We start from the raw sequence: 25,970 nt of genomic DNA on the forward strand, positions 1-25,970 counted from the left end.
AGTTCGGGGCCGGAGCCACATGCTCCGTCCACGGTTAACGGGTGTACCCCAGAAGGATCTCACCGTCTCCGTTATCACCATCACAATTCCAAAAGTTGTGTGGCAAACTAAACTTAGAACCGCTTCTCTCTATGATAATGTGTCAAAGCATTGTGCTGCCTGCTGCTGTGGTGAGTCATCATGCCACCAGTCACCACGCAAGTAAGACGCACTGATGCACATCGCAAGTACACCGCTCCCACGCGCAGATTTTGACCAGCAAGCCACGAGCAATTTCGGTTAATGTTGGTGGCCTTACCCAGTAACTCACGAGTCACGACTCAAGAGGCGGGGGCTATGCCAGAATTTGAGCCAACGATGGGAAGTCACTGTTAGCGTGGGTGGCCTTAAATCCTGTCAATTTCCCTTGGGTGGTACCCCTATACGTGCCGCCACGCAGCCTGATCTCTGGACAGCTATGGGTTGCCATCACTGTGACCACTAAGAACCGTCTTGGATGGATTCTTCTCTCACCGAGAGAGGGTTCTCCCAGCTTCAATCTTCATACTATGGCCTTGGAGAGGATATATAAATAGAGAGGAGGCTTCTGGCGGCGTGTTTCAAACGAAAGGACTGGTGCATTCGGTAAGGCACGGATGCTGATAGCGTGATCTCGACTGCATAAGCTTACTTGGCAGGACTGTCGTTGCAGCAGTCATCTCCGCGTGCCCAGAGCCCGAGCAGGAGTAAGACCAATCGCCTGTCAGTGAGTGCGAATGGCCATGCTCTATACCGTTAGAGTCTCCCATGGACTGCCGGATGGAGGCGCACGTCTGCAGCCTTATGCGGGTGGTACCTCGATCTGAGGATTGAAGAAAACCAAATGACTCCGCTTACTGTCTTTTTGTTTCTCCTTCATACCTTTATATACAACAGCACGGTCGTACGCTGTTGCTGAATCACTTTCGTTTCATTTGTTTCATTCCATCATGGCCGCTATAATGTTTCGTCATGCTGTTTCTGTTGTCTTAATATTAATCTTCTCCGCCCTCTCCAGTGCCAAGCCCCACCTGGCTCCCCGACAAAACGCGGACTCGCCATGCGGCCAGATTTTCGCTTCAGGGGAAGACTGTAGGTCGAAGCCATAGAGCTGAGATGTCCTACCATGCTGATACCTCGAAGATGACTTCTTCACCGCCGACCTTGTTTATCAATGCTTGATCACGGCGCCCTTCAATCAGACCATAGCTCTACAGTTCCTCCAATACTATGAGGATACCCTGCAGCTCCAGACGACTCAAGCATACCTGAAACAGCCACCTTCAGACTATCAGCAGCCATCTTTCGATCTTTACGGCGGTCTTGACAAGATCCGTGACCAAGTGAATCAAGGCGGATTCAAGAATGAGTATGATTTCGAATATGCTGTGCAACAACTCGTGCTGCAGACCCACGATGCCCACTTGCTTCTTGCATACGGTATAATGAGCATATTCAGCTTTGGATCTCCATACGGTATTGTCTCGGTATCAACAAATGGCATCGAGCTTCCCAAGATATTCATAACCGGTCAGTAAATACCGAGACCACATTCAGATCCTCGCTGATATGCGCTGTAGATGATTTGTTGGAAGCCCAGAACGACGATGCAGATTGGGAGGCATCGCCAATCACGACAATAAATGATCAAGACGCCGTAGCGTACCTAGAGGATTTTGCGACGCACAACGTACAAGGCTACATAGAGCCAAACGCCGACTTCAACAACCTCATAACGACCCCTGCCAATGACATCCAGGGTATCCTTAGCACTTTCGAAGGGTCTTCGATCTTCTACCCTGGTGTCAACATAACCTTCAAATTCGAGAATGGAACGGTTGTCGATAGTGATCCTTGGCTGGCTACGTGGGGTCCGTTCACTGATCCATCTGATGCACCCAACATCATTACTGGCCAGCAGCTCTTCGACTGGTTCATACTCGGCATTGACAATACTGAAGTTCCTGATGACACGCCAACGTCTTCTGTTGCTGCAGATGCAACGGCGACAGACGCGCCAACAAGCTCGAGCAGTGCTGCTGCAGATAGCTCAGATAGCTCCGACGCTGATTCATCTGACGACAGCTCTGATGGTTCATCTGATGATAGTGAGGACGACTCCATTTTTGACGGAGACTCAAATCTCCTTACGTCTTGGAACAACATCGCCTATCCAATAGACCCAATTGCCTCTCAGGCCAACCTTGGTGACAACGGCGGCGTGCTGACGGGCTATGTTCTCAACGACAACATTACGGCCGTCTTGAGCATTCCAAGCTTTGCAATGACCGTAGAAAACGCCTTCTCATTCTCACAGACCGTGCAAGACACCATCACGCGGACCAAAGCCGCTGGCTGCACCAGAATCATCGTCGATCTCCAAGGCAACATCGGAGGAAGTGACTTGCTCGCCACAGACGTATTCAAACAATTCTTCCCAACCATCGATCCATTCGGCGGAGCACGTGCGCGTGCAGAGAAGACTGGCGACGCCCTCGGCAACACGTTCACAACTTTCTACGAGACCCACCAATTCACCGACGCAGACAGCCCAACCTACGAAGAGCTCTCCGCCAGCGAATGGGTAGCGACCTCCTACCTCTCCGCCTCCACAGGCCAAAATTTCACCTCCTGGGGCGACTACTTCGGCCCCGTCCCCGACCACGACGACTTCTTCACCCAAGTCCAACGCAACAACCTCTCCAGCACCGTCTTCACCGAACAAGTCGCCGGCATCGTAATCGCCGGTTTCGCCAACCGCACCGCCAGCCCCCCACAACCCTTCCCCTCCAAAGACGTCATCCTCCTGACCGACAGCCTCTGCTCCTCCGCCTGCGCGCGCTTCGTCGAAATGATGCGCACAGAGGGCGGCGCGCGCACCGTCGTCGCCGGCGGACGGCCAGACACATCGCGCATGCAAGCCGTAGGGGGGAACAAGGGCGCCGAATCCTACAGCTCATTCGATCTCGACATCGACATCGCGACGGCAATCGACACGTTCAACGCGAGCGTGGCGGGCGACCTCCCCAGCTCTCGCAGCGACGCTGTGGATTTCGTGCTGCTCTACGCGGGCTTCAACATCAAAGACGGGATGCGCAAGGGCCAGAACACGCCGCTGCAGTTCACGTATGAGCCGGCGGACTGCCGCATCTTCTACACGACATGGACGTTCTATAATTACATCAATCTCTGGAATTATGTTATTGATGCGCTGTACCGCAACCCATCCCTCTGCGTCGCCAACACAATTGGTCCTAACCCTTCAAACCCTACGACGCCGTCCGTGGGCAGCGCAATCATGAAGGGTCTCTCCGCCCCGCCTGCCCCCTCTCCCTCCCCCTCCTCCCCTTCCAAGCTCAAACCAAAACGCTCGACCACCAACTCCCGCATCTTCGGCCGCAATCAAAAATTCAAGAAGCGCTCGCACCAGCAACGCAAACGCCAAACCTCCCTCCCCTCAATCTCAACCCAACACTTCGACCGCCCAGCAGCAATAGACCAATGCCAGTCCTGCAAACGCGGCGAATCGTGCTTCCCCGTGCCGTTCTGCCAAGAAGGCGCTTTAAAATCGATCCCGAAATGCGTGCGGACGTGTAATCAGAAAGCGTCGATCGGGTGCCCTGGCGGTGATGTTTGCTATACGAAAGATCCGGCCAGGGGGGGGCAGGGGGTGTGCTTGACTGGGGATCAGAGCCAAGCCCAACGGCGGTGCGGCGCAGGGAAGGGAGGGAGTTCGGGCATTGGAAAGGGGGGAGTAAGGCGAGTCCGAATTTGGCCGCCGCCGGGTTGAGTTTTGGAGTTGGGACGCAGGGACGGCCGAGTGGGGGGCGAGACAGAGTAGTAAGAGTAAGCCGCCGCGGAGGAGGAGGTAGGGGGCACGTGTCTGGCCTTTAAGGGGTTTTTGGCATAGCGAGGATATGGCATAGCTGGACTGCATGGATAAGGTATTTAGGTACGCGTGGGCTGGGTTGGGTATGGGAATGGGTATATTATTGCATATATATATGTATATGTACAGTGTAGTATGTAGAGCACGATATAATTCACTTCCCTTAATGACATGACTTCTTCCCCCCTTGCACTTCACTACAAATCCAGCACCACCAAGGCACCCGCGCCAATTCCCCAGCACGCCCACAACCACCGCCCAGCTGCGAGTCTGACCGCAGCGTTTTTCTTCCCTCCACCCCCACCACCATCACCGTTGCCAGCGACGGGCACCAGATTCGGCACATCGGGCGCAGGTATTCCGTTATCGATCGGCACACCTGTACCAGTCGCACTCGGGCTCACCAAGGTCGTGAAACCACTTGCCGTAGCAGTCGCATTGGTCCCCCCTGTCCCAGTAGTGGTGGTTGAATTCGCCCCACCGTCAGGCACCCAGACATAAAGATTCTGAGAATCATCCGGCGCGAGAAAAGCGGCTTTGATCCCCGTTTCAGCTTTCTCCCTCACCTGATCCTCGCGCACAGCACCAGCGACACTGAAACCCTCGACTCTCACAGACTTGCCATCCGCTGATTTCGTAAGCTTCGCGCCCGGCAGTGCCGTTTGTAGCTTGTTGATGTCGACGTCGCTGCCCGCAGGAATGGGGATTGTGAATGGCTCGGTGGAGTTCGTGGGGATCTCGAGATTTGGTAGGTCCACCGCAGAGTCTGAAGTGGCGCCAGTAGTAGATGTAGGAAACGCGGCTTTGAGCTCGTTCTGGACGGAAGTCTTCTTGGCCGCGATCGCTTGAGTGGCTGTGTCTGTGCTGCCAGCACCAGATGGTAGGGAGAGGGTGTTGCGGATATTGTAGCCCTCGACGCTGAAGCCGGCGTTGTTGGGGAGTTTGGTGACTTTCGCGCCTGGCAGCGCGGCTTTGATTGCGGCTTCCGATGGAGGGGTAGACCCCGTGGGGATGGGGATCGTGAAGGGTGCGCCATCATCGGGAATAGAGATGTCTGGAGCTATTGCGGGGTTGGAGCCAGTGGTGGGGGAGAAGGATTGCGCGATAGAAGTCTTGAGCGCGGCGGCTTTGGTTTGAAGGGTGCTCTGGTCTGGTGGGGGAACATTGGCGGCGAGCGAGGTTGGATTGTACCCTGTCACGCTGACACCACTGTTGTCGGGTAAGGGTGTAAGAGAGGCGCCTGGGAGGGCGGATGAAAGGGAGGAGATGTTGACGGAGGAGCCTGATGGGATAGGTATGGTGAAGGGGGCGTTGTCTTTGGGGATGGAGATGGAGGGTGGGGTTACTCCGGTGCCCGTGGAGGAGGGGAGGGTGAATGCTTGTGCGACTTTGGCTTTGACGCTATCTTCATCAGCAGAGGATACTGGTGGGGCGGTGGAAGGGTTGGATTGCGAAGATGAAGATGATGGTGGGTGGTAGTTGGATACGGTGACACCGGCATCGTTAGGCTGGACGGAGATTTCGGCACCAGGAAGTGCCGCAGAGAGGGCGGGCTTATTGACGGTCGATCCAGCAGGCACTGGGATTGTGAAGGGGGAGCCGTCTTTGGGTATGGAGAAATTGGGCACTTGTGCTTGAGCTGGTGCGGCGGCGGGGGCAGGAGGGGTGGAAGCTACTTTGTAGGATTGGCCGTTGACTTTGACGTCTTCTGGACCATTCGAGACTGGGACGCCATCGACGTTTGCAGCTTCGCCTTTAGGAATTATTTGAGAGCCAACTTTGAGGTCACCGTTGGGTTGTTGCTCTATGGCTTGGCCATGGACTTGGAGGTTTGCGAGATGGCTTGGTGGAACTCCTGATGAGGCAGGAGGAACGCTGGCGACTCCTGGGTTTGAATTTGTTCCTGGGTTTTGAGAATTTGTATCAGTGGATGGGCTTTGATTGCTGTTTGTGACTCCAACGGCTGGTTTTGGATTATTGGTTTGTGGATTAGAATTTGTAGCAGGCTGGTTGGAGCCGCCAGATACCGGGCTTGATTTTCCATCCTCTGGATTCGAGGTTCCAACCTGTGAATTTGTACTTTCAGTCGGAGGATTGGAAGCTCCGATAGAAGGATTCGGGCTCTCAGGTGGCGGTGGAGATTGAGGTGAAGGCGAGCTTGAGCTACCCTGTCCAGTATCTTTGGTCTCACTGTTCGCCAAAGTACCACTTGGTACTTTGACCGCCGGACTCTTGCCAGCAGCTACGCCAGCTGGTCGACGTCGCGAATTGGTGATAATATCGGGTGGATTTGACGGCTGCGCACTCGACTGTACGCCGGCATTTGCACTACTCGACCCTGCGTTTCCAGTGTTTCCACCACTGGACTCTGTGCTTCCGGCATTTCCACTGTTCGATCCCCCGTTCCCATTATTACCACTGCCTGACTCACCATTCTCGGCACCTCCACCACCTGAACCTGCATTCGGTGATGTCAAGCTACCCTGTGTCACATGATAGCCAGGTGTAGGTGTAGTGAGCGACGCCTCAACAGGGCCAGTGTAGTCATCTGGTAAAGTTTCACTATTTTGCAAGTGCGAGCCGTCTTGTGGGTTCGTCTCAGTCTGCGTCCCAGTCGAACCCGAGCTATTTGGTTGTGTACCTGCATTTCCACTCCCACTTGTTGACTGGCCAGTAGCCGCCGGTGGTAGAGGAGATGGGTGTGGACTTCTTATCGATGCTTGTGCAACCAAGTTCGGCTGTGCCCCAAGGTAGTAATTCGCTTGAGGACTAATGCTCTCATCAGGATTTTGTTCATTCGTATGGTCAGCCAGAGCGTGACTGAAAACATGATTCTCATTGCCTGACCCAGTTCCCACACTGGGAATCTCTGAAGAAGATGACCCTGAAAATGACTGCGGAGTGCCTGTACTTCCAGGATCGGACTCTGCAGTACCCGATCCGCCAGGTATAAGATTTTCCTCTGAGTTGTGAAAGGAAGCTGCGTAATCTCCACTTTGTACCTTTCCGTCAGGGCCAAAGAACATCTTAGAAAAGAGGGCAGTGCTGCCTGAGGATTGGCTTGTGCCAGTAGAGGTTGGATTTTCCGAGTTCTCTGTACCCGATGCAAACTCCTCTGGCGAAATTAGACTTGACTGAGAGTATTTAACGGCAGAAGCTTTCCCGGCTTGATTGATGTAACGATGAAGTGAGGAGTTGGAAGAGGAGCCAGTCGAATTGCCAAATCCTGGGCGCTTAGAGTTTATGTCGCGGCAGGGTAGATCAGTGGTGTTTGTAGCATTGCTAATACTGTCCTGCAAACAAAGCGTCCCATTTGAAAGCAACGTATTTGTAACATTTGCAGTCGACGACGAATTTGATGTGGAAAGTGTTGACAGACTTTCGCTCGATTGATTGCTCGACTGCGTCTCGTCTACTTCACATTCGTCATCTCCTATACGCGAAAGGCTACTTGCTGCCAGTTGAAGAGAAGCAGCGCTCTCGTCGGGATTGAGCGTCTTATTCAAGGCGTTGTTGTTTGTCTGCTGCAGGCCGAGACCAATACCTGGCCTACGAACGATCCTCTTCACACTACGCCTTTTTCCGAATAAGGCTCCCTCGCTGCCGCGAGTTTGAGTACATCTGCTACCAGGAGATGTAACAGTGAATATCGTGCTGACACTTGAGGACGATTCATGCTTTGAGTTTGAAGTCTGAGTGCCAGTTACGGTGGGAAAGCTATTATTTGAATTCGTGGCGTCTAGTGCCACACCCAAGGAGGTGGTTTGTATTGGGACAATCGCAGACGAACTTGAATTTGAATTCGAAGAAGTTGCTGTCCTGGTGGCAGTAAATGAAGGTTGTGAGGAGCCGCTCACGAAAGTCTCGCTAGTAAATCTTTGAGTCGTCGAGGACGCTGATGATCGCGACGCGGATGAAAAATAAAACTCGTTTTCATTATTCAGAATGGAAGATGATACAGATTGGGAGCTCGTAGTGTTATCAATTGCTGTCGAGGATTGGTCGGCAGAAGTTATTGGAGAGAGGGTGATGGAAGTACGGGCGTCAGACCTGCTTTGCCCTAAATTGTTTGTTGTTGCTGAAAGAGAGGAATGGAGTGAGACTGTAGTGCTCGACTGGGTCGACGAAGTAAATGCCGTGGTGCATGACGAGCTTGCATTGGAAAAATTCCCATCCGACAAATCAAAACGATCACCTACTTCCTGTGAGCTCTTGTAAGTACATTAGTTGGTGAGGTACTACAGACCTGACGCATTACCAGATGTGTAGGCAGCATTAAATATGTACAATAGTATAGCTAACTTCCAATGCCTGAACATCAAGAAGCTTTTGATAGCACTAAAGATCTGGCCATTGAGGACGCTGGCTACGAATGGCGATTGTTGTGAAGAGAGACAATCATGCGACCGACCGTCGGGAGAAAGGAATGGCGCTGCTGTCAAATGCAGGTACCAAACCTTGGATAAGGCACCTTGTGTGTGAGCGTGTGAAAAGAATGACTGCGCTCAAAACAGATGAAGCAGAATGAGTAGTGAACGACTTGCAAAGAACAGTGACCTTGTAATTGTCAGATAGGTGAAAACGACAGCGTGTGCAGAAATAATGATCATGGCCCGAGCCATGATCAGTCATTGGGGGCATAGTATGTCTTGAGCCATGACAGGAGGTGCGGGTAGCGGGAAACTTCAAACCGCCTGGGACGTGCATAAATGCCTCCGTTCCTAAAGATAAACGCGCATCCAGATTTGAAGAAGAGGGGGAATTTGGGAAATCCGTACATTGGATACCATCAGCTCACACAGAGGTAAGAGAGATCTTTCAAATTACTCACGCGGCCTTGTGCCATGGGCATCTTGTGGTGGTAGAGCCCTGAGGCTCACGATCCGAATTGAACCTTCTCCTCAGCGAGCTGTTTCAGGAAATCCTCGAGGTCCCGCTTGGTCTCCGCTGGCTTCTCCAATGCTGCAAAATGCCCGCCCGAGCCGTGCTGGCGAAACCAAGTTAGGTTTCCTGTTGTCGCAGCCCAGGCCTTCGGGGCCGGCATGAGCTCCATCGGGAAAAGTTGATATCTGGGTTCCACAATATTGTTAGCCAACATCGACCTAGAAAAGAATGACGCGTTCTTTCATCATTAAGTAGACATACCCAAACGGCTTTTTGACAAAGAGCTCCGGGTTCTCCGCCCCAGATCCAGACAATTTGCCTTCAAAGCGTTGTCGGTATGGGTAGAAAGAGCGGCTGATGGTCTGCGTGAACCAATAAAGTGAAACATCTTGCAATATGGTGTTCAAGCTGGGGTCTTCATCTGACCAAGCCAAAAACTTTTCTCCTACCCAAGCGAGCAAGGCAAGTGGGCTAGAGTTGAGGGCTAAGCCAAGAGTCGAAGGTCGGGTTCCCTGCTCCATCGCATACGCAGCCCCAGTCTGCAGAAATGTCTCTCCACGTTCAACGCACGACTTTTCGAATTCAGTGAGAGATTCGCGAGGATAATGCTCCGGCGGATTTCTGATCGGACAGAAATTGATTTGGATGGCCTTGCACTCATCGTGTCTTACCGCCATGATCCGTGCGACGCCACTACCAATATCCCCACCTGTTGCGACATAGCCGGTGGAGAAGCCTAGATTGATCATCAATTGGTTCAAAATCCTTGTGGCAGTCGCAACATCGTAGTCCTTGCTGACGGGCGGACCAGATGAAAAGCCATATCCAGGCAGCGAAGGGATGATGATGTGATATGGTAGGGTCTCAGGCGTATATTCTCTGCTGATGAGGCCAAGCTGGGGGACATACTCCAAGATGCTGCCTGCAGGGAAGTCAGCTTCCGGCTCTTGGAAAGGCAATGAGGCAGCTTACCAGGCCAGCCGTGAATGCTTACGACAGGCACGGCATCAGATTTCTTGGAGAAGAGGGCGAGAAAGTGGACTGAAAGGGTTTCGCCATCATGTTCGATCGCAGCCTTGAAGTTGGGAAATGAATTGATATGTGCCTCACAAGCACGCCAGTCAAACTCATTGAGCCAGTGATCTCTTGCCTTTGTCAGCCAGGCTTGGGTGACCCCATACCTGCGGTCTTCCTGCGTGTTCTCATATGTCGGTCCAGCAATCTTGCTGAGCTTGAGGAGCTGTTTGAGCTCATCAACATCATCATCAGGGACTGCGACAGTAAAATCTGCAACTCCCTTAGCTGGCTTTGGTAGCGTACCGAACTCGCCTGTCATTGTGAAGATCGAGCAGACGACTCTATTGCGCTATGTTCAGGGTTCGAGAGGGGCATTCTTATATTGCCAATGCTGCACGGTCTTGCTGGTCTACGTAATTACAAATGCTCGGAGTTTACGGCATGGCGAACGCATGCTGATCTACACCAATGTAGACCGCTTTTCAAGCAATGCATGATCTGCTTGGATGAACATTCCATCCAATTGCTCACTCGGTTCCGACTCATCCATAATCAAGAACGTGTGCATGTGAGAGTTGAAAGGAGGATTCGAGATTGCGGCCTTTTAGGGTCAAATCTGCCTCGGGCTTGGCATTGATCTGCCCCACCGAAAAGCATTTGGCAACTTCCAACTTTCCCAGGTCCATTAGACGTTTCCTTCCGTTGCTCTCAGCTTTGTATGGTGTGACTGGAGTCATGTCGGCAAGGAGGAGGAGGATCTCATGATGAACACTCTACATGAGACTACTGCTACTACCAATAACTTATCCTGCCGCCGCCGAACCACCATATGAGCCAGAGCCTCGCGTGAAGGACCTCACCATGGCCCTAGGCTGTACTGGCTCATGGCTCCATGTCTTCACCTCCCTCCTCGTCCTCCATGCGCAAAAGTCCCTGGGACATCCTTCCCCACCGACCAATACTACGTTCCATGATGACTTGCCTGGGTCGCAAGTCATCTGTACGTCGGCAAACTGGTACGATATCGTTTGGTTCTTCTTTGCCAACTACATCATGCACGCCCTGTCAGTGCGCTCAATGCCCGGAGAGAACATGTTCACGTCCATTGTCTTCAAATTCTGCTGTCTCATGGTTCCTTACACGGGTCTTCGACGGGGTCTGTGTCTGTTATCCAGGGCGGCCAACCTCGTCAGGAACGACCTTCAAGCCGCCGCACGTGCCAACACGCTATGTACCATTGTTCGCAGTGAAGAATGGAAGCCTATCGATGGGGCTGAAGTCCATGGCTGCGAGGTGGAGAAGATCAAGTACGCGGCTCCGACGGAGATAAAAGCACAAGAGTCGGAGGTTAAGACACAAATAACATGCGATGACTCGTCATTTCGTGATCATGAAAAGAAAGATTGGGCAGATGGCGCTCTGAGCGATGAGAAAGAGCAAGACCAGAAGCCGACTACGTCTAACATACAAGCGAGGACGGAAGAGGTCAAGGCCGATTTTGGCGAGATCAAAGAGGTGGCTACCTCCGATTCAATCGAAGACCTGGACGATGGTTCAGGCACTATCTGCTTTCAAATTCTTGATACTTACAAACCTATTCTGCAAAGGGGTTTCTTGGAGAAATTGTACAAAATTTTTGTACAGACACACAAGTTCGGCAGACATGCGCTCGGTACAGGACCTCCCGTCGATCCAGACTACGTCAAGATTCATGGCATGTGCAAACTCGCACCGGGCTACAAGCTGGTCTCCATACCCGAAGATGTTAAGGTGTATCCCAAAGGCGACCCACCAGCACGCCCTAGCCTTTCCACGGCGCTCCGAAACAACGACTTCAACACTGTCCTCAAAGCGATGACATCCCAAACGAAGCTTGCCTCCACTCAAAACGCGCCACGCATCATCTTCTCCCTCTCCCAGACTATCAGTGGTGGGTGGGCTCTTTACCGTGCGCAAGGGGCGCAAATCGATCGGTTTGGCTACGCGGCCTATGGCCTCACTGTCCTCCCCTACATGATCGTCTCGACCGTGAACTTCCTCGGCAGTCTATTGACGAAAGAGTATGATATGCTGTACATGGTGCACTCATCGATAATGGACGAAATGATTTCACAAGGGGGAGCGATAGATGGTATGGTTGGCACAATCGAACCGACAGAGGGTGGCGAAATCGATGAGCCTCAGATACCTGCTCTCAATGCTGTCGTGGGAAAGGAAGAGCCAATATTGCCAGAAGGTCGTACCCTTCGCTTTCAAACCAACTCTGAAGAGCAGATCGCCTACAAAACTACGGATGCGGACGCGAGCTGGTCACCCACATTGTCCATAAAAAAACCCATACATACACAACAGGTGAACTCCATGGTGCTCGTGGCAAATCTCTGGCGTCGCTACAAACAGTGGCGGAAACGCAGTCGCAATAGCGACCAGCCCAAATACCCGCCCAACAGCACCGTCATCTCCGTCCCTTCTCACGGCCCTCTGACTCGCGTTCCTCCGCCCTTCTACGACCCTTTTCTCCACGTGGTATGCCTCGCCTTACTCATCGCAGCCTTCGCAGTGCCATTTATCGTGATTACGGTGCTCACTGGCTGGCAAGCGCGGCAGAGTCAGTCAAGAGATAGGAATTTCATATTGAATTGGATCATCTATGGGATGGTACTGGGATACGTCGCTGGGACCGTTGAGCAGGCTTCTGACAATAAGAAACTACTCAAGAAACTGGCGATCGTATTTTTGTCTTACGGGAGTTATTGTATCTCTGGTTTTGTCTCTGTTGTTAGTGAGATGATTGTGGGTGGAAGCTGTACTGCTGTGGGGTGAACCACAGTACGGCTGAAATAAAACCCATGAGTCGACTTGCGGTGGCGAAAACCAAGAAGCACAAAATCAGAGAGAATTCAGCGCTGCAATTGATCAACCTTTTAAGATCACACGACACTCATCAACGACACTGATATTCCTGCTATGGCACCGAGTGATTCGATCTTGCAAGAAATTTCAGAACCCCTAGGTCGCAGGAAGTGCTTTAGACACCTTACAAGACCAAATGCTGGAGGATCTGGCTTCTGGACCTCTATGCAGGGCCACCTTGTGTATAGATACTTCAATAATCCGCTTGACCTGCATGCACGAAGAACATAAACGCCACAAAAGGAAAAGGGTCTTTTGGCGCGTGATTTCACGATTCGGAAGAATAGTCGCAACGACATGCAGGTCACAGACGCACAGGACGTTTCATCTCGCCGTGCAGCACGAAATGCGAAGTCGCGCTTTGCGCCGTTCCGTAATTGCTTCGATAAGAATGACCCTCTCCACGCTGCATACCTGGCTAGAAGATTTGATAAGCTGCGACGGCATAGGACGACTTCAAGTATTATTTCCAAATTCAATGAGGGATTTATTTTTCTGGATCTGTGGTGGCGGCGGCTCTCAAATATTCTAAAAGTGCCGTGTCTACTTCTGTCGATCAAGGACGGCACACCATGTGAGTTGCCGCTCTCAACCATGGCACTTGGGATACCGAGTCTTCCGGGACGTTTCTCTACTATGCTCAAGACTAAAACATGCAGGAGATACATGCGAAAGCTACCATAGCGGCCGATCTTAAGGACAGGTAGAGGAAGGGAATCAAGAGGAATCATTTGTATCTAGACCGAGGAGACACGTCTCATTCCACTGTGAGCAAGCTCAGGGAAATTGGTCGCTCGAAGGTACCGGTAAACATCATTAGAACGAGGGCCACATCTGGAATGTCTGAAGACGGCACACCACGTGGTTCTCTCCAGATTAGGATGATTGGCGTCGCGTTTGATCCCGAACATGCCAAGAGCAACAATTCTTGGATCTGGGACTACTACACACAAGAGAAATATGCGACATGCTGACGGTAGAAGTTGGGATAGCTGTTATAGGCAGGTAGCTGGAACTGTACGTCATGATCATGATCAAATCTATCAGAACATCCGTTACATATACACATTATATATATTACACAGCAGCCATCCGTAGAGAAAGCTCACTGAAGACCAGTAGCGTGGTTCGTCACACCATCAAAGGGAGGCTCGGAACGAGATGGATGCTACGCAATATGCATACACGATCATCTTGTCCCTGCCGACCTGGTGGTGGTGAAGAGTAGAGATCGAAAAAGCGGGATGAACGCCCAGCTCGGATAGATGCGCAGCCAATGGAATGAGAGAAGAAGCAGCATCAGCACCATCTACGGGCTTGGCGGCCAGTGAGGACGTTGCAACGAAGGGACGTGCTTGAGACCTTGGCTCAGGGGTCAAGATTGCCATGTGCTTGACGGCCAGGAGACGGACTAAAGGCATGACTTGGAAGGTGGTGATTCGTTGCTTTTTGTCCCTTATCAGTGTTTGCGGCTACAATAGCCAGTCACAAACCGTTGGCTGCTTGGTGGCTTTTCAAGACTCTCTGGTTACTCTGGACCTCTGGGCAAGCTCTGGTACGCTGCGTTCTAGGCCTTAGCTGGGGTCCTCTCGCGCGCCAATGAGCAGCTGTCAATCTCTGGGCCACTCACGAGAATTGTGGGAGACGGCAGGACCGTACCTGATCGACAAGCCAACCTACCCCCTTTTCGTTGTGCGGGGGATCCACTTCGATGTCGTCCTGCACACGCGACGCGGCGAACGGGGCTTCCCTTTCCCTGCCCACCCACCCAGCAGTAGTGAATCCTGCAGGAGTCTGAGGTCGGTTCAACTGTGACATATTTATCCCACTGCAGCACAGTCTTCCAGCCAACCGGAACCTCCGCCTGAATGATTCGCGTATAGGCTATCAGGTTCTCGTTCCTATGTTCGCGCAGATTAGCAGGGGCGTCTCTACCAGATATGGAAACCTAGTGTAACCCTGCTAAAGGGCCCAACTTGGCCAAGGCATCATGATCAGGGCCCCGGGTCCCTCTCGCGGATGACTTTAGCCCTCCGCGAAGTCTAATAAATTGCACCATGCGTGATCCTAACGCCTTGGGGAATAAGTCGTTGCTCACTCTTGTAAACTTTCAACCTCCGAACCTTGAATGAGGTAGACTTGATCAGCACTCGATATTTTCCCCAAATCGCCCTGACTTTCCTCCGCTGACGATTCCTCACGACATTCCCCAGTGCCAAGGTCCAGTGGAAGAAGGAACGAGACACGCAAAGCTGTTCACATTGAAGATGACCAGACGATGATACGGACAAGGTAGCTTCGCAAACCACTAGGCGACCCGTGTGCCTCGTCTTAGAAGACCGAGGTCAAGACATTAAGACCTACAGGCGCACTTGCCTACGGTGAAAGAGGCAGAGGGTCGCTCAGGCAGGATCAATTAGAATGAGCTGGAATCAAATACACGGAACGCCCACAATGGTAGAACCCACCACATCGTCCTCCTCTGAGGTCAACTTTAAGATCCAAGACGAAGGTCGTCTTGCAGAACTCGGCTATACACAGGAATTACGAAGAGAATGGAGTCTCATACACAACTTCGGTGCTTCTTTCTCCATCATCTCAGTCACCACCGGTATTGGTCAACAATTCGGCTATGGCCTCCTCACCGGTGGGCCAGCCGTCATGACAATTGGCTGGATCGTCGGTTCATTTTTCACGCTCGTCGTCGGTGCCTCCATGGCTGAGATTCTCTCCGGCATACCAACGAGCGGAGGGCCATACTTTTGGGCATACATGCTCTCACCCACACACAGAGCGCCTTTCTTCTCATGGATAACAGGCTGGTTCAATCTCTTGGGCCAAGTAGCCGTTACCACAGCCATTGACTTCGGTCTCGCTACCATCATCAGCGAGACCGCACACGTCGCAAGCGGATACAAACCATCAGCAGGAGGCACCCTCGGCATCCACGCCGTCATTCTCCTCTCGCACGTCTGCGTCAATCTCCTCAGCATTCGTACCCTCAAATACATCATCTACACATCCGTCACCCTCAACACAGCCGGCGTCTTCTGCCTCTGCGTCGCCATCCTCGCAAAAGCCCCAAAACTACAATCCGCCAAGTTCGTCTTCGCCACCTTCTACGACGGCACTGCGAACAGCGACGCCGACGTGGGCTGGAGCATCCGAGCAAGTCCAGCCTACGTCGCAGTCACTGGGCTCCTCCTTACACAGTATACGATCCTCGGCTTCGACGCTTCCGCGCATTTGTGCGAGGAGACGAGAAAGGCTGTTCGCGATGCCCCGTACGGCTTGATTGGATCAATCGGCGCATCGGCCGTCATCGGCTTCTTCCTCCTCCTCTCCCTCCTCTTCGCAATCGGCGACTTCGAGGCCGTGAGAAGCGATCCTCTCCCTATGCTGCGCGTGCTTACGGACGCGTGTGGCAAGACTGGCGGCATCGTGCTCATGGTGGAGGCTATGCTCTGCATCTGGCACTGCGGCTTATTCTCCCTCGTACGCCCCCCTCCTCTTTCCCCTCCCTTCCCCCTTTATCAACCACACCCACTAACCCCCACCCCCGCAGTGCTCCAACAGCAGAATGATGTTCGCCTTCGCCCGCGACGGCGGCATCCCACACCGGCTGCACATCATAGACCGACGCTTCAAATCCCCCGTCCGCACCGTCGCATTCGGCGCAACACTCTCCTTCCTCCTCGCCCTCCCCTCGCTCGGCTCCCGCACCGCGTTCGCCGGCACAACCGCCATCGCCACAATCGGCCTCTACATCTCCTACGGCATCCCCATCTTCCTCACCCTCCTGTACCCGCACAACTTCAAGCGCGGGCCCTTCAATCTGAACCGCTATCTGGGCCGCTGGGGCAGCACCGTCACCGCCGTCGTGGCCATCGCCTACATCATCTTCATCACCGTCGTCTTCTGCCTCCCGACCGTCAACCCTGTCACGAGCAATACGCTGAATTATACGCCTGTGGCCGTGGGCATTGTCGGCGCCGGCGCGTTCGGGAGCTGGTACTTTTGGGCAAAGAACTGGTTTACGGGACGCTGTCGGCATCATTGTCGCGTGTGTATCCGCCAGCTGGATTTGTTGGGCGAGGAGCTCGGAGTCAGAATGGCGACGGGGGATAGTGATGGCGGGGACGAGCCGCTGAAATTGGGCGGTGAAGGGGTTGGGAACGGGGGTGGGGCGCAGAGTCCAAGGTTTGGACCGGGCGTGGGGCATAATGGGCGCAGGTACAGTGATGGGAGGAGGGAGAAGAAGGGGTTGAGGGTTACGGAGCAGTGAGTTTTCTTCCTTTCTTTCTCCGCCTTCTTTGTTTGCGGATTCTTGGTGGGGGTGAGGGTGGGAGTTGCAGAGGCTAATGAATGGCGTGATTAGGAAAATCAGTGTGGGGAGAGAATTCGAAGTCAGCAGTGCGCCGGCGAATCAGTATGAAGAGCTGTAGGATATCTACGTGGGCGTGGCGTGGCAGCAAAAAGAGAGAAGAGGTGTGTGTATATACTGGCCACGATGAAAAAGAGTGTCATGTTTGGTCAATACCTTGCCTGAGGAATCATAAAAAACGTGTGATAGAAGATGCGATTAATGGATTGGAGAAGCATCGCGATCGGCTCATGTGCGACGAGGCAAGCAGGCGTTCGTTTATCGCAAAAGACATCTTTCTTCATCTTGTATATATAGGGAAAGGCATTGGGTTGGGTGGGGGTGGGCATGGCGGATTGTATATGTAAGTATGTAATGTTAGAACGTTCAACAAGGATTCGAAAAGTTCAGCCGGGGCCAGGGTGTGTGTGCGAGGTGATGTGTATGTCCATATGAACCACATCACCTGAAAGGGGCGGGGCGACAGTGATGGACTCTCTTCGAGCAGACTCGCTGGCAGTGAATCCGCCGTTTTCTTTCTTGCTGGAAGAATGTTGTTCGCCGGAGGAATATTACAGAAAAAGGCCCCACCCCACCTTCTACCGACCCCGACCCCGACCCCGATGCCCAGTCATGAAAGGATCAGGTTCACATACCGCGTTGCCTTTCGGAGTCGCGTTCTGTTGGCTTAGGGAGATGAAGTGGCTCCCCTCTTCACATCTATGGCAGCAGATCCGGCTTCGGAAATCTTGCCCATTTGTTTGTTCCTGTAAGGATTGTGAGAGTATGAATGTCTTGCATTGTGGGAGGTCTTGTCTATATGGGTTCGGTCGGTCTCCGTCTTGTGTTTGTTTAGCTTTTTCAAAGGCAATATCTTGTTACTCCAATTCATTGGTGTTCTCTTTCTTTAGCCTCTGCTACCCAAAATGCTATGCATTTAATGAATTGGTCCTTTGCTCTAAGTGTCGGGAGGTAATTGAAGTCAGGAGATTGCCTTTTCGGGAGACTCTATGAGCGAACAGTGATCCTCAAGCAGCGGCTGGCTGTCGCATAGCATACTAGCCAAAAGCAGCGGATACATGATTCATACTCGAAGATAATGACAAGAAAGTTTTGCAAGGGCAGAGGAGAAGCTTTGCACCCATGGACTCTTCCAGAGGATCGAAGGGATGTCTTCCGGGAGTATCTGACTCTAGCACAAATCATTTGTCCACACACCAACGTCAGGTAACCCCGCTCACTCACAGATTATGATCGACAAAGCATAGACGCCGTTGCTGTCGACGCTCGTATGCAACAAGCCGGCGGCTCTAACGCTTCCCCTGTCTGCAGCGAAGCTTATGCCCAATGCTTGTTCGGCGGCCTGTGCCATACAGTAGGCGCTCCAAGTATCTCGATAGGCCTCATTGAGGTCGTGAGAGCGCGCTTGAGAGACTGCTTGTTGTGTGTTCTGGAGCGGTGATGCTTGTAGGTGCACAGGGTTGTGGCTCAGAGGGCCTGGTCGTCGACCTCTTTAGCCCTGGTAGATACGCCGCGCTATCAGGATGTCAATGCAGAGGAGAGACATCAATGAAGATCATCTCAATCTGACCCCGCAATATCGTAGTGCGGGGTGACAGCTGATGTGACGATATGACGATGTCCAATTGTCATGGCGTTTATGACAGGGTTGAAAGATGTTGATCCTTATATTCGGTTGTATACTTAAGTAGCCCTTTGGGAAGATTTTCGTACTTCTTTTCAGATGACATGCACGGTTTCTTGCTGTTCTTCGTCGCAGTATTCTGTTGTTTCTTTTGAGCCGTTCTCTCTAACAGTGAATTCACCTGTGGCTCGAGACTTGCATCCTGTCAGTAGTTCAGCTCAGCTCCAACGAAAAGCCCATAGTCCCTCACCATGCCTCAAATGATCCTCCTATCCCTCCTATCCTTACACTTCGTCCTCCCCTCCTTGGCGACTCCTTCATCTGACCCCAACCTCTCACCTCGCGACACCTACGAATGGCCCGGCATCATTCCCCCAGTCAAACTCATGGGCAAAGCCTACCAAGGCACCATCACAGGTTACGGCAAAGGAGGCTGCAACGACCCCACCAAAATCGGCAAATGCGGCTTCCTAGGTTCTGGCACCTCCCCTCAAGCTGCCTTCTCCGCCGGCTTCAACGAGCCCCCCGAGCCCGGCGTGTGCGGTAGTTGCTGGATTCTCACGGCCCCCAAGAAACTCTGCTACGACACGAAGCCGCCGCACATCTGCCCAGGTCCGGATGATGTTGACACCCGCTCTCAATCCGGTTTGATTGTGTTGGTGACAAATACGTGTGCGCCAGACACGAACCCGGATGATGGGAACACCATTAGACAGTGTAATCAGGAGAACGGGTCAAAAGATGGATTGGGGAGCGATACGGTTGTGGATCTGTGTATGGACACGGATGCGGCGCAGGCGTGGTGGAACTCGACGACCAATGCTGGGCTCAACGTTGCGACGGTGCAGCAGGTCGACTGTAGTAGTTGGCCTGGGCAGATGGGACCGCAGGCGAGTTGGTTGAATGGTGGGTATAAGGGTTGTCCGGGATGCGTTGCGCCAGCTCAGAACAGTAGGGTTCAGGCGGTACCGCAGTCTGTGCAAGCGCCGGTGCTGGCGATGAATAATGGTGACGAAGTGATTGTGGAAGATGAGGAGGCAACATCTTGAGAGCTTGGAAAGCATGGGAGGCTGGTCCTTCAGCTTCTGAGGTAGTGTGTCTTTGTTCCTTAGTTGTGGGCGATAGCATTTGAAGAAGACTTCTGCTGTAATGTCATTTGCCGAAGAATAATATCATGAGATTCATTTTGAGCTTCCGAGTTCCTCAGCGTCCCTCACGTCATCCTCACTCATCGATCTCTTTTGGTTTTTTGTTTGGTAGTGAACGAGCAGAAAAGGCGCTTCACTTGCTGCCCGTCGCTCGGCCGGATCAATATATCTCCGATATTGGCGCGGTATAATGTCTTATTGTCGTTCTCAAGAGCGATAACATACTCAGCCACTGAATGTCTGCAAGGACATGTTTCTCATTGCCGAGATTGAAGGGATGACCAAGAAGAAGCATGACCCAGCTTTGACGAGCTTTCATTGCACTGAAGGACACTGGGCGACAAACCTCGCCTGTCGCCTTTTGAGCTTTTCGTCAGAAGGAAGTCTTTCTGGACGTCATAAAGCCGACAATGATACTCATCAAACGGTCATAGCCTAGGTTCCGTTCAGTTTGCTGTATTTATTTGCCGTGAATTGGCAAATCCAGTACGAAGAGATGATAAGTCAGATTTGCTGTATCGCGCAGCAAAGCAGCTTCAGCAGCGCAGCGAGCATGAGTTGATTGAGAAGCCAACTTGAAACTCTGACTGGGGTTGCCGGCAGGACTTCCAAGAGAAGGTTGCGAGATGATACTAGCCAAACGTTACACAGCAAGAAGTGGCTTTTGGGATTCCAGAGAGACCATGAGTCAGGAAAGGCTCGGTGAACCATGTTTCGATGCACATACGCTTCGTGATATGCATTTTGACCCAGTATGAATTCTCTATCTTTTCAGGCGTTGCGGCGGAGTCTCATGCACCTGCACACTGCCGAGTTCATGCAAGTCTGAGACCGTTGACATGTGCAGTATCCGATAGGAGGAGAGTGATCTTGACAGCCCGTGACTCAAGGCTGCTGCCTCTCTACATGCCATAAAGCCATACTATTGTACGGCAGGAGCTAAGTCTGATCCATTACTATTTATCTCGATAGCTTCTGCTAGTATGGTGTTGAGCACTTCTAATCTACACATACAAGTATCGCTTTGTTTTGGGTTTGTAGTCGCAGCGTTGAGCAGCACTGACTTCGGTATCTATCGATGGCTGAATTTCGATCTCGAATTGACAGTCGCGAACAGTGAATGCAAAGGATCTTCTGATCGAGACGGTTGCTTCTTCGTTTGCAACGATACTATCCAGCTTTTGGGTGATGCGACACTCAACAACATAGCTATCTGCGGCTTATGGATCTCGCTTACCACGGCTTGGGAGCGAATCGGTGATCAAGATGAGGCGAAGTCGTCTGAGTTATCACAATCCATGGGCGTAGATGTGGACTTTATGCAGCGAGAATGGAACTACGTATACGAAACACAGACATACGATCGCCAGGAGAGGTTCGGAAGGTTCTTACAGCAGTCCAGTCACTGGAATTTGGACGCCCACAATTCATATTATGTAGCAAGGGCAAGAGAAGCTATCACTAGGACACTAGCAATCACGCAATCATCCTTAAAGACCGGCTCGTACACAGAGAAAAATTACGTACCATTCGATTGTACAGAAGAGGGGCTGTTCTCTTTCTATGATTCTTCAGGAGCTGCTCTTGCAGACTACTTCGACTCGCCGACTTCAAGGGTGAAGCGCTGTATGGAAACGATGTGCTCACCGAAGATTGTAGATCCAGAGCTAGGGGGCATAGGTGTAAGCGCTGCTACAATGATGAGGCATTCACTGATAATCAGCAGGTCTATCTATCTTTGTTATCACAGATGATCATCTCCCTTGTTTCCTTCACCGCACTCGCAATCCTCGAGTACGGGCCCTTACGAAGGAAAAGAGGGAATGAAAAGCATAGCCTTGCCATAGCGACTGCTCTTGTCGAATTCCAAAAGCATCAATGCTATTTCATCATCGCAATAGAGATCGCAGCCCTTTTTGTCCGGACTACGTACGACCGACTTTTGACACTGCCTTTGGCCATGAATGGGGTTGTCCCGATCATGTACACACTGATATGTATCGCTAGATATGGCCAGCTCTCTTGGTATCTAATCATTTTGAGCGGATTGACGATGATTCCTTCGACTATGACACTTCAAAAAGCCTGGAATCATTGGCGTTACATACGGGCTTCTGACAATGGATCCGGTGTTTTCTCGGATCATGGAGAATCCCATCAAGAGCTTGGGCAAAGTCTCTGCCAGGCTATATCATCGGGCACTAATAGCCTTCCCATGACAAACACTCACTTCTCGATCGCTTGGTTGGTATACTGTCACTGCTTTGCGTGGATATTCATCTGCATCGCAACTTCCCGCTACCAACACCTGCAGAAGTTTCAGCAAGACTATATTCTTCAGACTGGGAAGAAGTTGCTGCACGTCATCGGAATAAACAATCCTCTGCTCCAACGAATACTAAAAGGCTTGCTCATGCTTAGCTTCGCGGCTGCATGGACTTTGTGCTTTATGTTTCAATTCTATCTTTATATCCTTTTCCACCACCACCGCCTTGTCCCAACCAAGTGGACGTTTGGTCAGATAGTAGCTGTGATGGTATGGGCAAATTCTCTCGTGGAGTTTGTGTACATTGAGTTCAGTGAGTATCTGAAGTAAAGCTAGGTTTGAGACTTATCACTTACTGATGTTGCCAATAGGAGGAAGCGAGAAAGGTGCCAAGTACAGATATCCACCATGTTTACGCCTCATAAATACATCTCTAGCCTCTAGGAACAGTCTTCCAACACCTTGACCACGAAGATGGTTCACATCTCCTGTGAAGTCAAGGGCACACCTAGCAAGCAAATCCTGCACAACTCTTCGAAAATATAATTGTAAGGCTAAATTGTCATGTCGTGCGAAATAAATCTTGAAGCCTCTCGAAAACTTTATGATTCCAATCAAGTCGAGCATATATCCGAATACGAACGGCACAAAGTTTAGACCCCTTTTCGAGGCATCAACTTAGGACAGGAGTACGACATGTCTTCAAGAAGCCCTTGACGAGATTCACTATTCAAAAGTAACGATAGATCAATGAATGAGAGTGCGCGCTTTGAAAGTGGGGCTCAGTTGCTGTTGAATCCTGCCTGGCGAAGGCGTTGCAGATTCCGTTTGGAAGATCCCCGTCGATCATATACCTTTTTCCAAATCCGCTGCATATCAGCGTGGCGCAATTACGCGTATGTGAATCAAAATCGCGGCGTTCGCGTCTACATTCTGCAGGCTGACGGCACATGCAGCATGCTTCGGGCAAAGAGCTGTGTGCAATGTTTCACCTCGAAAGAGAAAATGGAATGAATTGGTGGCGGAGATAAAGACCCTCGAAATCGGACATAGTACTGTCAAAAGCTTTGGTCAGAAGAGAAGGCCAGGAAAACGTTTTGCAAATCGAAAATGGCGATCGACACTGGATCGTTGTGAATCATATGGGCTGCGCAAAGTCGAACTGCACCGCGCCTCGATCTTGGGTTCAAATGACAAGACGTTACCGAGAAGACGCGCGGTGTGACTCCACAAATATCAAACCATACGGTAGAGACAAATAATTGAGAGGGCGTTCCACTGCATTATATGACCGGGCGTGGTCATCGAACAGCCTCTCGCGGCGCGTAGAGGGCCTGCATCGATATATTGCATGAAGCATCAGCTTGTGCTCGAAACCAGTGAAAGACCATGATTCCCTCTTCATCTGGCGCCCAAGAAGCTGGACGGAGAATCTGAACGACTTCATTTCGAGTCTTTCATCTCACATCATGGTTGTCAATCCCTCGCCCAATTCAAGCTTCACGATTGAAGACTGGGAAAATTTGAATAGTGACAGTCTTGGAAACAACTTTGGCTGCAATCTAGCAAATGTCAGTGCTTACCTGCTATCGACATATAATTGCTCAACAATATGCGACGATTCTACACAATTATTAAAGGACGCATCGCTTCACAACCTTGCTCTTTGTGGACTTTGGGCTTCCTTAGCAAGCTTATGGGAGTACCATGTGGATTATCGATATCAAGCCACATATTCAGAGCAACTTGGTCGTTACTTAGGCGATCTCAAAGCGTATACACGCTGGGGTCTCCAATACAATGATACTTTGTACGTCAAGAACGTAAGAGTCAGTGTCACTACGGCAATAGCATCCGTATATTCTGCGCTGAAAGGTGGCTCATACACGCAAAACGATTATTCTTCCTTCGCATGCACTGAGCAGGGGCTATTCACCGCATATCAGGAGAGTTCGCCAATGGAGCATCACAGCAACTTTGATCAGCCAGGCATGACGGTCAGAAGCTGTATTAAGTCTTTGTGCTCGCCAAAGGTTGTAGACCCTGAACTTGGCGGTATTGGGGTATATCATACTGCGGCCTGGACCGAGCTGCAACACGCTAAACGGATGCAGGTGTATCTGTCTCTCCTTATCCAGATAGGTCTATCGATTGCATCTTTCATCGCCCTAGTTGGCCTGGAAGCCTGGCCGTCTTCGAAGGAACGAGGGCGTCGAAAACATACGCTTGCTATTGCCACGTCGGTTGTTGAATTTCAGAAACACCAGTGCTACTTCATCTGCGCAATACAAATTGCATCGGTGATATATGACGCGAGCGCAAATGTTCGCGATGGCCCAACAACAGTCCAGCGCGTGTACGATCTTCTTCTGACAATACCACTGGCCATGAATGGCTTTGTCCCAACCGTCTTCTCACTAGCCTGTATTTCGCGCTATGGTAGGCTCTCCTGGCACATCATAATCCTGACTTGCACAGCCTTAACGTTGTCAACTGGGACACTGACTTTAGCATGGTGGCGGTGGAGATCCTCTAACGCCTATAGCTCTTTCTTTGGAGGAGACCCATCGGCAGTATCAGCGGAATATCTTGTAGGAATCAATCTCTGCAACTCTAAGTCATCCAGCCTTCGCAGCATTCAGCTGACAGACCGTCACCTAACAGCGGTGTGGTTGATCTATTGTTATTGTCTGATATGGACATTCTGTTGTGCCATCAAGTTGTACTATCAGCGCCTCGACGATCATCACCAGCAGAGGTTGATTCCCGAAATCTTAAGACTAATACAAGACATCATCCACAACAATGTGCTAAGCAAAAGAAAATTAACACGGCTACTAGAAACAATCAGCGTTACACTCTGGTTACTGAGCTTCCTATTTCAAATTTATTTATATCGTGACTTTTACCAAAATCGGCTGGTATCAACGACCTGGTCTTTCGGTCAAATCATTGCTGTATCAGTCTGGGCCGATTCGATTGTTGAGTTTCTTTACATAGAACGCAGTAAGTCTTGCAAGACCCAAGAATTTTCTACCCACTAATTGTACCGCAGAGGGGAGCGAAGAAGGAGCGCTGTACAAATATCCCCCAAGTCTGCGGCTCATCAACACCTCGATAGCCTCTCGCGATGACGTCACAAGTCGCTTTTCAGCATGAACCGAAAAGAGACTTGCGGTTCTATGGAAGGCTTTGCTCTCAGGCGTTGCTTGGCTGTCTATATTCCAGCAGCTACATGGATTTGACAGCCGAGCGACACACGTCGCTGAGACTCGAATCTCAAAACCACAATTGGCTTTCAAACCACCTATGACAAACGGACTACAAGAAAGACGAGATCGATAACGCAACTCCCGCGCTGCTTCAAAGAGTGTACTGAAAATTGGCCAAGGAGGACAGGCTGTATTGCTAAGTAGTTGTTCTACGAAAGGAAACAATACCTGTGGGCTCATTCTGTGTCCCCATAATTGCGCATTGGATATCATGCAAGGTCGATTCAAATGTGTCCTCTCGTCTCACTAACCACGGTGTCGTGGAGTTTCAGTCACGTATCCCTTTCGAAGCATAAGGTAATCATATCAGATGAAGTAGATGTAAAGCCAAGTAAGTCAAAATCACGAAGATATCGTCCTCCCCTCCTCAATTGGAGATTGTAAGGTCACTCCCTGTGGGGATCCGCCGATACCTCTGTCCTACTCGTAAACACTGTGGCTCAGATCCTCACGCTGACCAAATTGACGTGGAATCTGCCAACAGGCTGCAAAGCCCCTCGACTATCTTCAAGTTCGCGAGCTCCAACAAGACAAGCACTCCTTCCATAGATATCA

At 51.3% G+C, this 25,970-nt stretch overlaps 6 protein-coding genes across 6 annotated transcripts; 4 read left to right on the forward strand and 2 right to left on the reverse strand.

Annotated features, from left to right (window-relative positions):
* Positions 1 to 19: 19 nt before the first annotated feature.
* On the forward strand, positions 20 to 3,808 carry KY384_007328 (uncharacterized protein; the record flags this gene model as incomplete). The annotated part of the gene is made up of 3 exons (XM_044815819.1): positions 20 to 170; positions 1,162 to 1,548; positions 1,599 to 3,808. The coding sequence occupies 3 exons, from the start codon at positions 20 to 22 to the stop codon at positions 3,806 to 3,808; spliced, it is 2,748 nt and encodes a 915-aa protein (XP_044667693.1).
* A 296-nt stretch (positions 3,809 to 4,104) lies between these two features.
* KY384_007329 (uncharacterized protein) lies at positions 4,105 to 7,583 on the reverse strand (the record flags this gene model as incomplete). The annotated part of the gene is made up of 3 exons (XM_044815820.1): positions 4,105 to 6,275; positions 6,339 to 7,507; positions 7,567 to 7,583. The coding sequence occupies 3 exons, from the start codon at positions 7,581 to 7,583 to the stop codon at positions 4,105 to 4,107; spliced, it is 3,357 nt and encodes a 1,118-aa protein (XP_044667694.1).
* Positions 7,584 to 8,783: 1,200 nt separating this feature from the next.
* On the reverse strand, positions 8,784 to 10,127 carry KY384_007330 (uncharacterized protein; the record flags this gene model as incomplete). The annotated part of the gene is made up of 3 exons (XM_044815821.1): positions 8,784 to 8,976; positions 9,053 to 9,713; positions 9,764 to 10,127. 3 exons carry the CDS (start codon positions 10,125 to 10,127, stop codon positions 8,784 to 8,786), a joined length of 1,218 nt encoding a protein of 405 aa, XP_044667695.1.
* Positions 10,128 to 10,585: 458 nt separating this feature from the next.
* KY384_007331 (uncharacterized protein) lies at positions 10,586 to 12,631 on the forward strand (the record flags this gene model as incomplete). The annotated part of the gene is made up of 1 exon (XM_044815822.1): positions 10,586 to 12,631. The coding sequence occupies one exon, from the start codon at positions 10,586 to 10,588 to the stop codon at positions 12,629 to 12,631; it is 2,046 nt and encodes a 681-aa protein (XP_044667696.1).
* Positions 12,632 to 15,175: 2,544 nt separating this feature from the next.
* On the forward strand, positions 15,176 to 17,006 carry KY384_007332 (uncharacterized protein; the record flags this gene model as incomplete). The annotated part of the gene is made up of 2 exons (XM_044815823.1): positions 15,176 to 16,171; positions 16,287 to 17,006. 2 exons carry the CDS (start codon positions 15,176 to 15,178, stop codon positions 17,004 to 17,006), a joined length of 1,716 nt encoding a protein of 571 aa, XP_044667697.1.
* Positions 17,007 to 18,980: 1,974 nt separating this feature from the next.
* KY384_007333 (uncharacterized protein) lies at positions 18,981 to 19,778 on the forward strand (the record flags this gene model as incomplete). The annotated part of the gene is made up of 1 exon (XM_044815824.1): positions 18,981 to 19,778. The coding sequence occupies one exon, from the start codon at positions 18,981 to 18,983 to the stop codon at positions 19,776 to 19,778; it is 798 nt and encodes a 265-aa protein (XP_044667698.1).
* Between the last annotated feature and the right edge of the window lie 6,192 nt (positions 19,779 to 25,970).

The sequence above is a fragment of the Bacidia gigantensis genome (assembly GCF_019456465.1).
Source record: "Bacidia gigantensis strain McMullin 20006 chromosome Unknown contig_255, whole genome shotgun sequence".
Classification (NCBI taxonomy): Eukaryota; Fungi; Ascomycota; class Lecanoromycetes; order Lecanorales; family Ramalinaceae; genus Bacidia; species Bacidia gigantensis.